The 20821-nt window shown below is 38.9% G+C and overlaps 1 protein-coding gene across 12 annotated transcripts in view; it reads right to left on the reverse strand.

The window, feature by feature from the left end:
• Window positions 1-20821, reverse strand: part of GUCA1C (guanylate cyclase activator 1C) — a 114572-nt gene that overhangs the window by 7803 nt on the left and 85948 nt on the right. For all 12 annotated transcript variants that reach the window (XM_032207971.1, XM_032207968.1, XM_032207970.1 and 9 more), the window contains one exon: window positions 386-535. In XM_032207971.1, the coding sequence (XP_032063862.1) occupies window positions 386-535 (150 nt within the window). The remainder of the gene's footprint in view (window positions 1-385; window positions 536-20821) is intronic.

A 20821-nucleotide genomic window follows, 5' to 3' on the forward strand; every position in this document is an offset into this window, starting at 1 on the left:
TTGTGCAGAAAGTTCAGTTTGAGAAGCCATTTTTCCACAACAAACTGGCACAAATGCTTGCAAACAGCTGTTTTATTCATTATGCTACTTCAGCTCTACCCTGCCTTCTTACACAGTTTATCTCAATAGTGTTTCTCCTGTTTCTATAGTTTTTCACTTTCAGTAAATCAGCATATATAGAGAATTATGGTGTAAAGTAAAATACTACTTAGATATGTTTATTTCAGTAAGCAAGAAACCAATGACAAGAGTGTCACTAGCCAGAACAGTTCTGCTTTTATGACTGTAAAGCATTAGGTAAAATACAACATGCGATGTTTCAACTAATGTTTCAGAGATAACGCGCTATGCCAAACGCAATTATGATTGGTCATAATTCGCTTACCGTGAATATGCTTAATAGTTCTTTTTTGTCAATACATCCATTTCCATCAGCGTCATATAGCTTAAAATACCATTTCAATTTTTGGTCAATTTTCCCTCGTATAACCAAATTTATTGCAGCTATGAACTCCAAGAAGTCTATAAATCCATCCTAAGAGAGAAAGAGAGAAAACCTCCATTTAATAATGTTCACTTTCTGTTCATTCTGGCAATTTCACAGAAACAGGTCATTGAATTCAATATACAAGCTGATTTATAAAGCACCTTAACGTAGGAATATCCTGTGGTCTTTAACAAGGATGAGCTCAACTGGAAGCACTGTATGAAGAAGTGTTAGCTCAGATAGTTTTGTTCTTTCCTGAAAGCTGCAGGGGAAGCAAATCAATTCAGAGCAATTTCTATTGACATTGTTTGAAGAGAAGAAAAACAAGTTTGTGGTAGGCTTCTACATGCAAAAAAGGGGAGTCTGGGATATCCAGTTTGGTACTGTTGAGATTTCTGCAGTGGAGCTGTTTATCTTCATGTAATTGCTGCAGAAATTTGGATATTTTCCAGTGCAACAGAGATGCTCCAGGTGTTATTCACTCTGAGATAATGCAATAAGAATTGTGCCTGGTAACCGGTAACCTGCCATGAGCTCCAGATACTGTGGTTTATCCATATAAACCACATCGGGTCTCTCTGACTGATACATTTTTCATGGGATATAAAGCCTTCAGGTCATAAGCTAGTTTATACATGTAAATAGTGAGGATTGGGGGATATTCATAGGGAAGGAACATTTGAGATTGACTTAATTCCTTATTTTCTGCTTCCTTCTCTGAAGCTACTGATGGACAGGACTCCATGGTCAGGTGGTCTAAGCTACTGTAACATTTCCTCTGTTTCTGTAAAAAAGCGGTGAGGATGGAAGAACAGTTGCTGAATTTGGAAAGTACTTGCTCCAACTGTTTCTTCTGTGCATATAAAAAGAATTAGCAGCTGGTAAATTTAATCTTGTGATCTTTATATTGGTCAGAATCCAAACACTTGGAAAACCTTGGAAAGGCTGTCATCAGCTTCAGATGGCCTGTGACTTAGGTGATTGGATGAGTATCTACTAGGTTTAGCATGTTACTTATTTTTATTGTGATACATCAGCATTAATGTGTCCTCCTGACTTTATTAGAACAAAGGAAAAGAAGTCTCATAAAGGCATGGTGTGACTCATTGCCGTACTTGTAGTGCTTGTTTCCATTTCTGTGCAAAGTTGTTCTGTACAAAGCAGTAGCACCTAAGAGGTAAATCCAATCCAACACACTGGATTCAGTGTAGAGGCAGAAATTGTGTATGCATATCTTGTGCAGGCTGACTTATGGTTTCACAGACTTTCTGTGCAGGTTCTGCCATCATTGCTGGATTTACTGTAATTTTAATTACAGTAAATTCAGTGAAGCCAAAGATACCCCTCAACTGCAGTTTGGGATGAAATTAAATCTGACAGTAACTGCATGCAGTTTTCCAGCAAGATTAGGCCCAGTATTACAAGCAGATACTTTGCCAAAAAATGGCACATTATGTACCACAAACTTTATGCTTCTTTCTGGCACAGCAACTTGGATTTTATTTTTGGAAATATTATTTCAAGAAACATCTCATCAGATATTTTACATTTCCACCCCCTAATTTTATAGATCTATTAAGAATGCGGTTACATGCGTTTCACATTGCTGCTTCTTCATTGAATTTCATACTACTTACTGAAACTACAGATTAGTTTTAGGCTTTCTTCATGTCTGTGACTAGATTAATTTTCTTTTTTTTTTTTTTTTCTTTTTTTTTTCCTCCCTTATATTTCACTCTGGGTTTTGGAAAACTGTATTTTGTTTGCTTTCTTTTTATGTCTTTGTTTTATTTCCATTGCTCTTACCAGCAACAGAATACCAGAAGTTTGGAAAATGTAAAAATCAGCTTAATGTTTTGTAGTATGAACTCTTATCTAGTGGATTATTTGGCCTGTCCCAAGTGGGAAGAGACTGAGGACCAAGGTAAAAGACAAACAACCAATCTCTGAAACACATCTGAGGGACCCTGTGGTAACTAGGAAAGCCCCAGACACATATGGCTGTAGCCACACAAAGACCACCAGCAACGTGTTAACCTCAGCAGCCACTGCTCCAGAAATATGAATACTGAGAAGGCCAACATGTTTACCTACATGGTATGGAACCAGAAGCATGTTGCACAGAGGCATTGACAAGAAGCATGCTGTTTTTCCTTTCTCCATCAAAAAACATAAATATTTTCTGCCTATAATGTATGTGATATGAAAGCTATAGAAATCATGATACACATATCCAGAGCTTTTTCTAAGAAAGAAAAATACTGCATTTTTGACAGTGGCATAGAGAAGCCTTAGTATAGTGCATTAAATAATGGAAAAAATCATAACAATAACCTATGAAGATAATCCCCTCGTTCTTCAAGTACAATTAATAGTCCAATAAATGTATTATGATGTTATTAAAAGAATACTGCAGTGCTGATTTACCCATCTGCTGCTCTATAACCATTCACAATACAAATGCCTAGGTATCTCCTCATGTGTCTCCAGGCTCTGTAAAGTTTCATGCTGTGCAGCACACATGGTAAGGTATCTGTTGCTAATTAGGATGTCACTCAATCACAAGCAAAGGGACACCATAAAAATAGTAAAATAAATAATAAGAAAATAGTAATAAAGAAAAACAACAACAAAGCACCAAAACCACAATAAGCTGAGTTGTTTACTAGCTGGAAGATAGAAATAATTTACTTCCAGTGCTTCACTGTGTTATTGCAAAGTGCTCATTCAAAATATTTTTATTCAAAGGAGTTAGCACTAGTGAAACCTGCTTATTTCACATTTTAGGACACTGGACAGAGTAAGGTGACTGATGGAGTTGTTGAATGTCAGGGCTTATTGTCTGTGCCTGTGTGGAGCTGGAACCTGCCTACCTCAAAGGCAACATGCTACTCAATACTGCTGGCTTTCAGAGGGAGAGTGAATTTATCCTCCCTTCCCTGCCCGCATACACAAAGTCTGCTGGGTTAAGCTCACAAGATACATCCTCTACGTACAGTGGAAAAGCAGGAAAAACTCCCTCCCCAAATGGGGGAAATCTCCCCAAAGCGGTTCTGAGGAGTGGGCCAGAGAGCCAACAAAAAGCCCTCAAAACTTCTTTTACATGCCCCTGAGTAAGTCTTACAGACTTACTCCTTACCTTAACATTTATTTATTCAAAATAAATAAATGAATAAATGTATTTTTAGCCTGCACCAGCTTGATCAGGAGAACCACAAGCTTAAGGGCAGACTGAACCACATGATGGTTGTGCACGCTAGTTCCCCTTGATGCTGTGATTGGCTTTCAGTTCACTGATGGGCATTTCCAAAGTCCTTTGTGACAGTGTTTCATTCACAAAACAAGCACAAAAGCAGACTCCAAAACTGGAAGGAGAATTTTTTGGTTACATGACACTAATCCTCAGGGACCACATGGATTGCCCTGCACTGCCAGGCCCTATGCCCACTCCCTGGGCTCCAGGTGTGCCATCGGTTGAGGCCTTGGCCCGCCCTCTGTCCCCAGGCCCTGTGTAGGCCCTGCCTATGTGATGGTTGCCCTGTGCTCATCCTGCCTTATCTGCTTGCCAACACAGAACTGCCACATTTACCCTCAGCCCCTACAGGGATGAGTTTTCTCTCACTTCTTGGCCCCTTTCCAGGGCCTGCACAATGCTCTGCACATGCTGTGCAGACCTTGCCTCCTGACAGAACCGCCCAGCTGGGTGACCTGCCTTGGAAACCATGTCTTTGGGCTTGCTAAGCTACTTACTGTCAGGAGGCTGTGTCAAGCGGGCCTTTATGAAACAAGACTTTCTGTTTAGTGGAGATCTTACCAATTACGCCCAGCAAAATTTGTCCCTTTCTTTTTAGCACACCTGTGACCTGGAAGCATCAGACTAATTTGAGAACAAGCTTCCATGCAGGCAATAAAGGCGGTCAGCGGTCTCACCCTGCCATCAGCTCTTGACTCTGCTAACAGAAGCTTCTTGCACTGTGACACATATCCCACTGCCCAGATCCTGATCAGTAAAAAGCAGCTCAGTGACATTAGGACCGGAGAAAGAAGAAGACAAAAGAGCTGAATGCCCAAAAATCTGAGCTCAGCCTCACAATATTGAAAAGATTAAAGTAAAAGCAAGCTGGAGCTGTGAATATCTGTTCTGAAGGAAAAGATTCAGGTGAAGAACTTTTAACTAAATTGGTTTTAAGCAACAGTGAATACCACAGGGTAAAAGGCCTCTGTTCACTACAGTCAAGGTCAGACTAGCAGAATGATACAGCCCACATACTGGAAAGAATGGTGGCAAAGTCTGAGGATTTACCATCCCAAAATTGAACGGTCTGAGGCAATTCCACGTTTGAAAATAACTAGCTTGAAAACCTAGCTAGAAAGAAGCAAATGACAGGTGACATCTTCCTTTGTGCCAGAAACACGAGATTTCCCTGAATCTGGACAAGGGCAACATGGTATATAAAAACGGGACTATTCATCAGTTATTAAACTACTCTGTTATCAGGAGATCCCATGTTATCATTTTTTTTTTTTTTTCTTCTGTGTGAGACATTTTTGTTTCAGGATGTCAGTTTATGTGCAATTGCTGGAGGCTGCCCACTTATGCTCAGTCAGGACAGAGCTGTGTTCTGTGAAGGAAAAGGGCAGTGAAGGAAGGCGGCCTTATGCAACAACTACTAGTACTCAAACCCTGAAAGCCTGAGAAGGGCTTTATGCTTTGGTTCCTAGAATAGTGTTGTTAATCTTCACAGGTCCTTAAAAAACTCTCACAGCTTTAAATTATTTGGACACAGATTAAAAATAATTGAATTGGAAGCTGTGAATACACAGCTAATCTTAAACAGTGCAGTAACTCAGGGTTTGGGCAGAACAACCAGAACTGGGCATTTTGGGTATGAAGCTCTTGTACACAATTTACTGACAGTGTTGATGCAGCCCTATGGAGACAGACATGGGCGAGCCAGCTTTCTTCAGCCACACACAACAGTTACACATATAGAAAGGGATGATTTCTGTCCCCACAAAACCCCACTAATAGTGAACTCATTGTCTTGCCTAGAGTACTGAGGACTTTATTAATTGTCTATAAGAGGTGCCTTGTTTTCAGATTTGCTCCTGAAAATTCTCTAAAACTCAACATGACAGCAGGAGAATAGCTCGACAGACTTTATCTGGATTAACAAGTATGCAAATATAGACTGTCCAGGTATTTCAAACCAAGGGCTTAAAACATTAAGCCACCTTCCCTCCCCACCCCATCTTTTAGACTGCTATTTAAACCTGATAATGGAGAGAGAAGCGGTTATGTATATATTGGCACAGGTCAAATAGCAGATTACAACAGCTCAGAATAACTGTGTGAAATTTATAGCTAACCCTGTGTGCTCCTCCTTTTCTGTCTAGCCCTACCATTCATAGTACTGGTTCTCCATCCTCAGAAAACTAAAGGTGGATTCATTTTGATCCATTGCATCTTCCCCTATTTTTTTGCCTTTCTTTTTTTTTTTTTTTTGTTATTGTTTGTTTGTGTGTTTCTAATTTCTGAAGACTTTCAGCTGTTCATCAAAGGCAGCATACAGATTATTGAAGAAATACAGAGCTACTTCTGACTCTACTACTTTGACATGTCCCTGGAGTCTGATGGAGTTTGGGGCTTGGAGAGGACTCCAGGCCTTCCTCTGGCTGTGGCCAAAATCACCAGTTTTCTCAGTAAACAAAGCTGGTGTTTGTCATGGGGCATGGGGGAAACTCTTGGCAAGCAAAGGCTATTAGGTAAGGACTAAGAAAGAAGCAGGGAATTAGGAGCAGCAAATCGTTAAGTGGTTTTGTGACAGCTGCATACCCACTGTTACATAAAGAGACCAGGCTATATTGATCAGCCTGTTACACAAGGTTCTGCTTTGTCAAGCTCGAGACCTGTGATATTTGGGGACAGAAAATACCAGGCTTTCAGGTGTGTTCACCACCCTGGAGAAACTGTTTGAAATCCAAAATGCTAGAATGAGTAACAATTATATTTCTTCAAAATTAACAGCTCCCCTTCTCCCTCCTTACCCAACTAGCCGCCACCACACTCCATTTTCCTTCAAGGTTACTGGCCAAGCAGGGAGACAGGGATGTAACCAAGGCACTGGGCTGGGCCCTGCACTCAGCCTGCAGCATGGTAGAGCAGCATCCAGGAGGGCTGAACAGAAGGAAAGCACATGCTCAAGGACCTAGCCCTCCACCAATGCCTACCAGATGATGGGTTTCAGCTTCCTCCACCCCCTAATTTTGAGCCTCTGCTTATGCTTTTAGGAGCATCCTTCTCAATTTATAATAAAACAGTAGGCAAGGAAAAGAAAACAACAACAAAAAACAGCCATGACTCCATAGCCTTCTGTTTTTCCAGCAGAGTTTTGTTGATAGTTTAAGCAAATTTTTCTTGTTTGACAAACCTATAGAAAAAACACTTTGAAGACACAGATGCCTTCTAGTGGCAGATGCTCTATTTGGCAGATGATCACAGGTGGATCATATTTTAGGCATTGATGCTTCAAGGAATGCATGCAAGAAAGCATTAATTAAATCACATTTCCTATCATTCTCTAGACTACTCTGTACTATCAGATAAAGGACCTCAAGGAAGAAAAAAGTTAATACTTTACCTTCTTTATCTCATAAGCATTTTTTATTTCTGTAATAATGGAAGATTATAGATCATGTCTCATCACAAGAACAATATAAATTTAATGTCATTACATGAGTTTGTGACCAAATTAGTTAAGAGAGATCATCCAATTTCTGTTGCATTTCTTCTGTAATTCTTATCATTCCCAAAGCTTGGTTCACCAACATCATTATCACCAACAGATGCATTAATCACAATTGCATATTTTTGGATATTTCAAAGTAACACTAAAGCGATAAAGGAAGAAAAAACAAAATGTAAACTAGAAGTACCCTTCAACTGCTCTATTCAGAATTATTAAGGCAATAAATAGAAAAAAGCTATGGTTGTACTTCTGAAAAATAATTTCTTTAAATAAAAGAAACATATTACTGAACTCTTTAAATTAATTGTTCTCTTTATCTACATCATAATTTAACAAGCAGTATTTTAAAGTAATTATGATTAACTGTGCAAAGTTAATCTTCATTGCCTGTTCACTTAATGTGATAAAATTCAGCATTAACTGGTAATGTTAGTAATATGCTCCAAGTGCTTTTAAAGCTCAATGACAACTGCAGAGTACATGCTAATTTGTGTACACTTAAATTAAATTTTCAAAGAAGCCCTACACACTTTGCTACAAAAGTATAATTGCTTCAGCTTGATGTATAAGATTGGTCATTGAGTAGGTGCACAGGAGAAAACTCTAAGGCTTTCCTTTTGTACAGGACCTAAGGGCTGGGCAGTCTTAGCCCGTGCAGATCTCATGTGCTGGGTCTTATTGCGAAAGGAGACTTCTGACAGCCAGCTGCCAAAGCAGTAGTGGGTGCAGCAGAATTCATCTGTACTCAAGAATTCAAGAATTCCCCTGTACTGACATTTAGCAAGTGATGGTTTTACTGATATTATTAAAATAGCCTTTTATCTGGCAATGACACACTATTATAGTGTAAGTTAGTACTATTACAGCAATAAATCCTATACCAAACCATTAGAAAACAAAATTGTGGGATTGCACCAATAATTATGGGAAATCCTTACTAAGTAAAGGATTTCTACAGCCTTTTTGGAATCAATATAAAAAACGATTTAAAATAAAATAACTGGAGGTAAGAAGAAGAACAAAGATATTCTTTAAAACCATCTATAAATTGAGTAATGTTTCATGGAGACAGATTAAATAGTTATAGAAAATCATTTCTATTCCATGGAATTTTTTTTACAGTACATTTAAAAGGCACTTAGGCGTACTGACAAAAATGATATAACTATACTACTTTGAACACAGCAAACCATATTTTAATCTTGTCCTTATTTACAGTAATCAGACTAGTTACTTTATGTTTGAGATAATTTTATGCAACATTACTTCAGATTAAGGCAAAACAAATGGTCTGGCTTTGTTGGTTTTGTTGCTTTTGTTGGATTGTGTCCAAAACTAATGTGAAAAGGATTTCTACATGTACATATCAACTCCAAAAAGCCAGAATATTTCAAGAAAAGCTGTAGATTTCTGTTACTTCTGACAGGATCATTTCTGAGTAAGAAACATTTCTATTCTTATTTTCATCTAGCCCTTGGTTTAGAAGCTAATTAATTTTTTGACACACAGGTTTTTATTGCTGACTTTACAATGTGACAGCTATGATTGCCATGAAAAGAAAAACATTTTAAAAATATTTCCTGTTGTGTAGACTTATTTAGAGGCAATTTTGAGAATGAAAAACTGTTCAAAACCAGAAAAAGCAAGATTTATACTTCTCTAGGCAAAGTGGATTTATACTTCTCTAAGCACTACCCATGTGTGCTGAGCACAATGAATCTCAAGAAGCACAGAAAAGAAATGACATAAAACCTCGCATGTCTTGCAACCACAGTATCAGCTTATATGGCTTTTGACCCCTTATTGTAGTGTGTAATGTATATGTTCTTGTTGCAGTCTTACTGCTGTGGTTAACCTGGCTGGTTAGAGTAAGCTAGGAAAAGTTACTTGCCTGAAAAGTTATGCCAGCCTAAATATATCCCTAAAACTACATATGCAGCTGAATTTATGTTTCCAAAACTATTTGAAGACTTAGGATACAAAAAACAAAAGCTGTTCAGAAAAGTTTGGGAAAATATTTCTATAATTATCATCCTCTCACAACTATAAGCTATAACATCAAATGTGTGTCAACTTTGGTAGTGCCACTAGAGATGTAGGGATACAACAATCAGCCTAAGCAGTTTCTTAGGCAGCCTGACAATTCTTATCATAGCAGCTATTTGGGGTCCTCAAGACACTTCAGAGGAAGGCAGTCCAAGAAAGGAAGCCCAACTGGAGAACCAAATTTTAAGCAAAGGAAAGTTAACAGAGATACCCTGAGTCATTCTGATTTCATAAGAAATAGGAACGCTTAATATTTAGGTTCCAGGTAGTGTTTAAAGTATTGCACACTAGCAATGCTTTAAAAGCTCTTCATGCTCTCACGGGAACATGGAAGGCAGCTGTCACATAGTGATAGGAAACCACTGCATAGTTGGGCCATATCAAACATTTACAACTTATCATATAATGTCAATGAAAATAACATTTCTTTGTCTCTCACACTTCTTAAGAAGGGGGAAAAAGTGGAGGAAAAAGCAACTGCAAGTCAATGAGTTGCAGTTTTCACTAAAACATCTATGAAAAACATTAAATATTTCTGTGAGCATTTTTATGTTTTTCTAAGAATGAACTACAACCACTGCTTTCACAGAGGATTTCATAACATATAATGTACCTTTCCTTCTACTACAATACCCAAGAGAAGATATTGGCTAATCCCATTCAAGCCACTATAACCAGAGAGGGTAATATCTATTTATAGTCAGACCACAGAATAAGATGATGAAAAGTCTACCTGAAAATCACTGTAAATGAGAGTAAAAAAAAATAAAGGCACAGAAGTACAGTAGGGTAGAGTGAGGAAAAAAGGAGTGGTTATCTGGCTCCCAACAAAAGATGTTTTGAGATTTAGTTTTCATTGCTATGTAGACATTTTGACAGACGACTGTTCTATTGAAGTAACACATTTTTGTGTTTCTTATTACCTGTTCTACAGTAAATAACGTGCTATGACTTTCTTTCCCTTTTCAATTTTTTTTTTTTTCTGTCCTAATCTGCCTAATGATGTCAGTTGAACTCTATCATAGGGCTACTTTAAATATTAAATAAAAAAGCACAAACTAGAAGGATGACTACAAATTAACATCATGTGGTGGTTTTACCGTGCTGGGCAGCTAAACCCCACAACCGCTCTCTCACTCCCCCTCCTTTAGATGAGGAGGGGGAGAAGTAAAGCAAAGAACAACTCACGGGTTGAGATAAGGATAATTTAATTAAAGGGAAATAATTATAATAATTAAATAAAGACTGCCATGAACTAAACAATTTAACTAAGGGGAAATAAAAGGGAAAGGGGAAAAAAGGGAGGAAAACAAACAAACAAAATAAATGAAAGCTATATGGAAGTGCAGAGGAAAGAAATTACTCTCTACTTCCCACAAATGAGCGATGATTGACCACGTCCTTGAAGCAAGGCCTCAACGCACGCAGCCGGTGTTCGAGAGGAGGATCGATGTTTTCCCAACGAGAGCCCACCCCTCCCCTCTTCTTCCTGTTTCCACCTTTTATTGCTGAGTGTGACACCACATGGTATGGAATATCCCTTTGATTGGTTTAGGTCAGCTGCCCTAGTGATGTTTCTCTCCTCACTTTTTTGCCCACCCCCTAGGAGGGTTAGAGAAAGGCCCAACGCTGTGCCACTGCTGCTCAGCAGTAGACACAACACTGGTGTGATAACACTGCTGTTCCAGCTACAAGTACAGAGTACGGCACTGAATGGGCTGCTGCCGGGAAAGTTAACATTCCAGCCAGACCCAGTACACATCAGCAGTTGATTACTTATGTAAAGATTTTGTAAACTCTTTGCTATGGAACATCCATTTTTCTGCATCTACCAACTTAATCTCTGCACAGGAGGTTTAGCAAAAACTGCCGTTCTCTGTTGAGGACCATCTAATGCTTTACAAAATGTTAGCAGAAAATCCCTGAAATTGCATGTTTTTCCTCTGGAGCTACATACCAAAATCCTATTAATCCTCTTTACTCTTCATAGAGTATCTAACTTTTAAAATACAATTTTCTTACAAAGCAACAAGACATTTATTCTTGTAGCTAGTTTCAATTAATGCTGAAACAGGCAATAAGAGAACTACCATAGCGGCATCCCATTTTTCAGTACACTGTTTCACATGTTAAATGGCTATGTAAATTTTGTCCTTCACAGGTCACAAGAACTCAATCAATCTGTTCTTGCAGAATTCAATTATTAAATTTAGCAGTTGCAAACCTATCTAGAAGCCATTGGACGTGGATGACAGTAATCTGGATTTTTGTTTAAAGTGAGAGTATGATCCTGAGAAGACAAAGCTTGTGTCACTAAACTCCAACAGAAATGGGCACTGACTGGGAACAGCTTTTATCCATTGAACAGATGCACTCTGTTGAGACTTTGGCTTGAATACCTGTACAATGCTATTCTCTGTCACATACAAACATGCAAGATTCATGGGTCCAGGAAGCCCTACAGTCACAGTAGCACTGCCTCTTCAGCATGGTAAATTAGTGCAATATTCCTTGCTAACATGCTTTGGCTATGGGCAAGGCCAGAAGTAACCTCAATATCTCCACACGAGACTGAACTGTGCTGTGAAGACGTACCCCCTACTGTCACGTTGACTGACCATAAAAAGGGTACTGAACTATTATCTCCAATTTAAAGAAATCCGAGGAACTCTAAGGTTTGGCTTGCAACTGAATTTATGTTAACAGTTATATGGATGATGTGAGTGAACCAAGCTTTGACTAGGCTATCAATCTGTCACTAACTGGTAAAAACAAAAACAAACAAACAAACCCCATAACCTGCTATCGCAATCATTTTTTTCACTGTTCCCAGTTCAATGGCAAGTGATTTTTTTGTGTGTGCTTTTTTTTTTTTTTTTTTTTTTTTTTTTTTGTTCTAAATCAAAATCCTAAGTAGACAAAAGATGTCTGTAACAAACCTCAACTGGAAGCAGAAAGGTTAACAAGGAGGTGAAATGCAATTCAGTACTGTAATTTTTTTTCCCCCACAAGCCTCATTGTCTTCCTATGAGGCTAATGGTTCACATTTTACCTTCTAGAAATTTTAAACTGGGCATATATGAAACATGGAGGAGAAAGCCTATGCATTTTTTAAGAGTGTTTAATTATAATATTCATGATGGAATATTTCTAGGCATGGGTGACCCCAACTTACCTCAAGAAGCATTAAGCTGCTATAATTGAAACTGTAGTTTAATCTCAGGCCCAGCACTTTAGCACAGCTTTCTGAGCAGATTTCTATTTGTGTGAAAACAGAAGCCCACATGAGAAATACATATTTTATGCTGACAGAAGAGGACCTGATTAAATGACTTAAGTTTCCAAGAATTAGTTTCTTCAGATTTAGATGAACTTTAAACCCGTCCACAGACCATATGATTTTATATATAAACTTCAGCAGTAGAAGTCATGACAGTTTTAAACTATAAAAACCCCACTTTTAAACCATGTTTTTGTCTGGCTACAAAAAGTTAGACAAGGGAAAAATCAGGTCATATATCTATAAAAGTCAGCTAGGCAAAACATGGGAGAATGTTCAAGTTTGCTAGCTCTCCAGCTAAACACCACTGCTATATAAAAAGGTACTATTGAGCGAAAAGAAATCATTTCTATCAAGAAATTTTATATACTCCACCACTCACTGTGGTAATGACCCCTTTATTAGAAAGCAACAACCAGAGTGCAAAAGCAAAAGAAATCAAATTTTGACCTACAAACCTGAGAAGTCTCTGTAGTGCTGAGGGAAACTGATTGTAAGAAAAAGCCCAAATGACCAAATTATTTCTGAATCCATGCCTATTATGCATGCAACCACTCACATACATTAACTTCAGCGGTTTGCAGATGAAAGATTATCATCTGTTTAATATTGCAGAGTGCCTAAATGTTCTACATAATGTTGCAGAAGGATAAAGACACCTTATTTATACAATCATAGCTGCCATTTAAGAGCCCACAGTGTGATACTCCCAGTCAGCTATCCATTGACCACTCTTCACATATCTGTACTTAACTAAAAGCACCTTTCAGGATGAAAGCCTACATTTCCACCAAAAACCCCTGCAGAGAAGAAAAAGCTGTAGCAAGGGTACAGGACAAAAAGTGAACATGTGGAGTGAGGAGATCCTCTTATTTTAACTCATCAATAACATACACTGTTCCTTTCTCCTGCCCTGAGAGGCTGGTCTGTTGCTACTTTATTCTCAGCTTAACCACATAAAAGCATCATGGACAGGTACTTGAAAAGTGTTTGCCTGATACTTGTTATTTCCAAAAGTATACCTTAAAATAGTGGTTTTCAGTCTCAGAAACAAACAAAAAATATAATTAAGCTTATGAAAACAGTGTTGTTAACAACAGAGTGATAGAAAAAGAAGCAAAGCAATTCAGGCTGTATGGTAACAGAAACACAATCATTATAACTGAATAGAGATTAAAATACAAGTAATCAGAAATACAGAACAGAGACATGGAAAAGGCAGTAATAGGAAATACTTTCTCCTGTATTGGCTATACAGCCATAGCCTGCTGTCCCCTGAGAATGTATTCATAAAAGGTGTGAAGGTTAGCAATACAATGAGTAGTAAAGCAATTTTTCTGAGACTGATTTCCTCTACATTACCCCATAGATAGAGAAGTGACTATTAGCAAGGTGTTGCCATTTTAAATGCATCTGGCCACTGCCACAGCAACTAAACCTGAGCACATGTTCTTTCTGAAAGCTGCATTTATTTCACCCTCCACACTTCTATATCAATCCAGAGTTGTAGAGCGATCTGCAGAGCCTGTGCTGGTAGGCAGTGTCCTGGGACACTCCAGAACTGCCATGAGTGGAGGGCTCAAGCTGGCCAGCTCCAGGACCTAGAAGCATAAGGCAGTCCTCAAGACAGACCTAGGAAACAACCCACACTTGCCCAGCAGTCTGTCAGTTGTTAGATTCTTCCACGTTGTTTGCCTTCTTCCTTCACAACCACATGGTCTAAGGTCTTCTACACCTAGTGAAAGGTGCTGCACACAAGTACCAGATGGCCATAACTTGGGCATTGCTTACAAGTTAGGGAGAGCTGACTGCAACCACAAGCAGTTATTGCAGTTTCAGGGAGAGTAAATTGGAGATACAATGCAAAGAATCTGCTTTACCTCTTCATTTGGTAGTCTCTCTGGTCTCATAAGTTGGGCACTGTGTGTTATTTCCTAATCTTAGCTACATTTTCCTCTGTCACACATTCAATACAGTATTTTGGGCAAATCTGTGCATCTGTGATGCACTTTATTGGTTAAGTGGAGACTATATTTTCCCCTTTGTCTAATATTGTTGTAAAAAAGGAATTTGTTAACTAACTTTGTATTTGCACATACAAATATTTTTATATGCTCACATACAAGAACAGGATAAGCAAAGGATAGAAGAATAACCTGTGAACTGCAAATTACATCTAATTTTCAGAATTGTTTCTTGATATTTTTCAAGTGCACCTGGAAAGTACTAGTGAGAGTCCTACTCAAAGCTCACAAAGCACAGTCCCACCTCTTCACCTTTAGCGCACCACAGCAGCAACCCTGTCCATGACAGCAGTTTTGTGATCAGATCACAAAGAAAAGCCTGCAGGCTACAACTCACAAACAATAGTATGACATTAAAGACATAAATAAAAGAAGGTTTACCTGGTTCAGATCAAAGATATCAAACACTCGTTTAATGTATAAATCTCCCTGTGGATCCAGCCCCTGCAGACCCAGGAGTTTCTTGAATTCATGCAGACTAAGTTGCCCGGATGGGCACTCTCTCATAAATTTGCTGTAATAATGGTGCATCTCTGGGACAGGGCCATCACCTGGCAATGATTCGTTGGCGCCCATATTATTACACAAGTGTCTCTTTTATTCTGTTCACGATTATATCTCCCAGGTTCAGAGTCTTGCTCATGACCAGAACTCAGGCTAGTACTGCATTTAAAGGACCATGGTAAACCTCTTACAACTGAGTTTCTATTTTTATTTAACGACTATTTGTACCCATGTAAGATTACCTTTAATGCCTGGTTCTAAACCAGATGGGATTTTATAACGTTGCTAAAGTGGAAGTAAACAGAGCCATGCTCAAATTGTAGTTCTTGAAAAGCCAAACTCCCACTCACTACAAACATGCGTGCCAGAAAAACTAGGAGATCATCACAGTGTTTGACTATTAATTATATGCTAACCATTAGCAACAATAGAAGTCTAATTCTGGACTGACTTTAAGAAAAAGTTACAATTTATGCCATAAATAAGGATGGAGAAAGTTGAGAATGCAAACAGGCAGCCCGCTGTAACATCTTCTCCATTGTAGGTGTGCAATTGCACGCTATTTGCCCCCTCAGAGCACAGGTCCCCAAATAAAGTGCAACACTCTGGTCATAAGCCTCCTGACATAACCTGAGTAAAAGAGGAATCTTTTACAGGAACTCCTTTAACAAAAAATCAGCTTGGTCTGTTAAATAGATTAAATACAAGTTTCCTTGTTGTTGGTCAGTGCTGTAGTCCTGCTTTTTATTTTACAGCTTTCAGGAAGCGAATTCTTTCTTCCTCTGTGAGGTCAGGGAAGGGGTTAGGTATCAATAATACTTCTGTACTGATTAGCTTCTATACAGGGAGATGAGCGGCTCGGGGGCATTACTGTGTCACAGACAAATCTGGAGTTGTAAATACCAGTGCAAAAATATAGGATGTTAGAGATGTAGGAGCAAGACAGTCCCACGTGCTTATCCTTTTCATTTACCATCACTTGGTGGAGTTAAAGAGCACAGTCCTGTGAAGCGCTGAGTGCCTTGTGAAAAACAGTAACCTCACTTCAGCACAACTGTAGCCAGAGAATAATTAATATTTTATGGGGTTCAGTCAATTTCTGAAAAGGACTCCACATGCTCTTAATGGTTTTTGCTGCAGTTCTCTCTACAAGGACATTATTAAGTTTAATATCATATATGTCCTAGTGAGGCATATGACCAAGAAAGCTTGAACACTCCTCAGAAGTGCCCACAAACTTTTGAAGATTGAGCAGGAAAGCACAAACTTTGTCATGGCTTTAGCCAAAGTTGTTCCAGTAGGCAGAGCATGCCCAGCAAACTGGGTGGTGGTTATGCTGTCCTTCCCCCAGAGGCCATCTCTGAGTCCTAGAGCTCCTATGTGATCCCAGTGACAGGGAGAGTGGGGACACATCTTGTGCAGGGAGCAGAGAAGTGTGTCTGTTCAGTCTGTGGTGCCTGTGGGCATGGGGGAGGTCCTGGGGCTGAGCAAGCAGTTCTGTTGCCACTCTTCAGGGAGGGCAGGAAAGTCCCTGTGGGGCTTAGGCCATCTACTGGAGCTGAGGCAAAAAGGGAGGGGGACACAACAGGATGCCATCCTTGCCACAAAACACTCTTCTCTGCAGAGGGAGGAGCACCCTAGCTGAAATCTACTGCCTGTCTGCAGATGAGCATAGGCTGGAGCAGTGGGGGTAAGGGAAAAGAAAGCAAGGACAAGGGAGGTGAAGGGAAATAAGCAGACAAACTTTTTGGTTATGCACAACCTGACAAAAAAGCCCAATTTTCTTTCTCAGCCATCATACCTTAAAAAAAAAAAAGATGCACAGTCATTGTATCAAATACCAGAGAAGGACAGGGCACAGACAGGGTAATGGGGATACAATGTACTTGCACCAAATGTGACAATCCTATAATAAAGAAGATTGTTGGTTCAAGGACAGACTTCTGTGAAATTGCAAGAACATGGGGCACACAGAAAATTTACACTGTAGCTAAAGCAAAACTGTTTCTGTAGGCAAACATGAGAAAAACATCAGATTCAGTAATTCTGCTCTGAAAATGGTATAAAATCTCATCAGTATTGGAAGGCATGATGCCATCTGGATTTCTTTAGAAATAATAAAAAAGTAACCCTTCCACATAGGCTGATAATAGTGGCTGCTCCTCTTTTTATTCTTGTCTTCTATTTTTTTTTTTTTTCTTCACAGAAAGGTTATTAGGAACTATCTTGATATGAAAAATGGCAGAAAAGTAAAATATTAAAGAAGGTACTCTCTTTATTATGAAAGCAGTGGTAACTCAATTATGAGCAGCAGATACTAAAACCCTGTGTTGTGAAACAAGGTCACATATCTTTAGATTGTGGTAAATTCAACTGAATACTACCTCTTTAAAGCATAAGACAAAAAAGACAATTGCTAGTGCTCAAAGTAGCAAATGACAAGTTTTAAATGCATTTGAATAAAAATCTTATCTACAAATTCTTATCTAAAAGTTGTATTCATTTCTTGTCTTTTCCCCTTGATTTTTGGATCGATTCTGACGATCTCCAATCCCACTGCCTTCTTCCTTCCTCAGCAAATCCTACCCACTGTTTGCTCTGAAAAGTGCCATTTCTCTCTCTTGTGTGATTCAGCTTGTGCTGCTGGACTTTACGCCCTCTCTTTCTCCTCCCATTCCTTTCCCCCCCATGCTCCACTGCTATCAAATGATGCCCCACTGGTGCTGAGTGTCTACAGACACCTGCAGATGTCGTTTAACCCTCACAAGGCATCTACCACTGTGCATATCAGTTGCAGAGGGGAGCTACCACAGAAAGCACCATTGCAGGCATTCCCATATTCCCAGCCTAGCCAGCTGAGTGAGGAGTGCTTTTCTTTCCCCATCCTGTCACCTCCCTCTATTAACAGTATCACTGCGAGCTCCACACATGCATATGGCTACTGCCCATCTCCAACTAGCTTCAGAGTCCTTTTGTGAGGAGACCAAGTTAGGCTTTCTCCCTCCTGTATCTTTGTCATAATGGTGGTTTTCTTTTAAGGGTTGTTTTCCTCTCCTCTGTAAACCAGACAGCTTTTGCCGTGATGAGGCAAGTTTGTAGTAGGACACAATCTTCAGTCTCTCTGCCTGAGAGCAGAGGACTCACTAAATTCCTGCTAACTCCAGCATGGGGAGGAGGAAATGAGAGTTCTTTACTGTTTCATATGGCCTCTTACCCATAGCATACAAGGCAAACTGTGTGGGATCAGGTGTACAGTCACTTGATTATTCTCTCACTGAAAACACTGATTCAGCACTGGCACAACTTTGTTAGGTCATAATCAAAGTCCTTGTGTGTCTTCTATTATATTTCTACAATGATCTCCTTGGCTTTATGTATGAACTTAAAACAGAAGGAGAAAGCAGCGACCATTTAGAAGTACACCTACAGAAGCCTTTTATGCCTGACTCCTTTTTTTACTACTGCCTCGTTATTCCTGACATGGAGATCACAATGATGTGTGTGCTGGTGATGAGAAAAGGAATTGTGCTTACCTGAGTTGTATGTACTCTAGCCCAGGCGTTTTTGTCATTAAACTAAGCACTCAGAGACATGATTCTGCTGATCTGGTTAGCTACACACACCAGTATCTATAAATAACCAGCAGACCGTGCATAATGAAATAGTGTCTTATATTTCCCACAGAAACATTTGCAGCACAGTTGTTTTCATTTTAATGATTATGGGAAGCATTCTGAGATACTGACCTTATGCTTCCCATTTGGAATCAAAGACTTAACACAATAAGGGGCTCCTCCTGAAGCTGTTGTTTTCATTAAGGTTTCTAGTCACCAGAGAAACATATCCTCCTCAAGCAGCTATGCATGTGGGGTCAGGAATACTTTCTTTTTTGTAGCTATTGCAAGTTCACTGATTTTCCTGAACTGACGTCAAGCAAGTGGGACTGAAAACCTCTGTCTGAGGACAGAAAGGCAGTGTAATGACTATTAAACTGTTACTTTTAAGTGGTCTTACTAGAACCGACAGAAAACAGTCCTCTCATCAAATCTAACCTGAGAGGTCAAGGAAGTGGCCTGGTTCTAACTGGGAGAAATAGAAAGAAAACAAATCCCTCAACTTTTGCACCCTGATAATCTGGGAAGAAAAAAAAAAAAAAAAAGGCAGTACTTAATTTTGAAGAACAAATAAAAATGCTCAATTATCAATTGTCTGTAAGTACCTTTTTAACATAAATTAATAAAAATCATTTTCAATTTAAGTTAATAAATTCTTGTTTCAAGAGTCCCCTAAATCTTTGTATTAAGGGCCATGTCTCTGAATTAACTCCCACCCCAGTGACATTTTGATGCCACAGACTGTTTTCATAAAGGATTTCAGCTTAGACAAATTGGATTTTTCAAGTTAATAATGTTACGTACAGCTCTTTAACAGTTCTAAATCCTAGCTGCTGCTTCTTATCTGCCTACACAGCACAGCCATTTGGAAGAACTTTGGCTATTCAAGCACCCTTTCTATTTATTTATTTATTTATTCTGTCACCCCTCACCAGCAAAAAAACAAACAAACAAACAACAAAACACTGAGTTCAGCATTTTAGAAGAGGGAAAAGATAGCCAAAAGACAGAAATATTAGTAAATGTGTAATTGAAAGGAGAGCCTGCCTTCTTCAATCAAGCACCATCGTTTTGATGTTCTCTTTGGTGTCTCAAGCTGTTCCCAAGCCCAGCAGACACTGTGAGCAACTTGCATCTCCTAGTGGCTCCAGCTAGAGATGCAATGATTTGTTGCAGCTGCTAAATAGCAATTGCATATTGGTGTTCAGCAATTCTGTCCAAGTGCTTTCCTTGGCTTGTGGGAAAGGTGGGCTCTATGGAGCAATGCCCAAAGTGCTGGATCTTGGGGCTGCTATTCCTAGCCTCTTCTTTTACCTCTTACTGCAGCTCAACAGACTACCACGTTTATTCCCATACGCTTTTTTTTTTTTTTTGTCCAAGTGTCAGCTCAGTTTTGGATAGAAAAGGGATCTGTCACTAAGATTTTAACTATCTTTTTAACACTCCTTCTCTGCAACCTGCATTTCAATTCCACAAGGGTTTGAACTAATATACCAAGTTGAGGTTAGACTACTTCTTCTTTTCACTCTTTGTACATTTTCATTTTATATATATATATACATATATGTTGTTTATTTTCCAGTTTTCTTATTTCTCCTTCCTCCTGGATGGCTGGTATCTACTTATCTTATTCTTGCCTAATTGTATTTGTGATTCTATTTTTTTTTCTTTTTCCTCTGCACTTCTTGATTCTTTCCATTTATATTTAGAACAAATAACACCATCTTGGGAATTCTGATTTAATGTAATAATTTGAGTCTATCATCCTTCCTCTGCTCAGAATTATTATTATTATTATTTTTAAGGAGTTGGGAAGGGAAATATAACAGCTGTATTACTGTTTTACAAACTTTCCAAATAACAACAAGAATGGTAGTAATCAGATAAAGAAAATAAAATGATATTCATTGTAAATGTCCCCCAAAATGCAGTCTAATACAGCTGAAGAAACTTTACTTTAGAAACAGTGGGGAAAAACATGTTTTAAAAGGAGAATGAAGACAGAAATATTCACGCAAAATTTCAACAGCGAAAGGGAGGAACATGACAATTTTCAGACTTTTGGCCAGTCCTACCTGCAAGGAATCAAACATTTCTGGTAGATTTTTGAAGAGCTC

The sequence above is a fragment of the Aythya fuligula genome, chromosome 1 (genome assembly GCF_009819795.1).
Source record: "Aythya fuligula isolate bAytFul2 chromosome 1, bAytFul2.pri, whole genome shotgun sequence".
Classification (NCBI taxonomy): Eukaryota; Metazoa; Chordata; class Aves; order Anseriformes; family Anatidae; genus Aythya; species Aythya fuligula.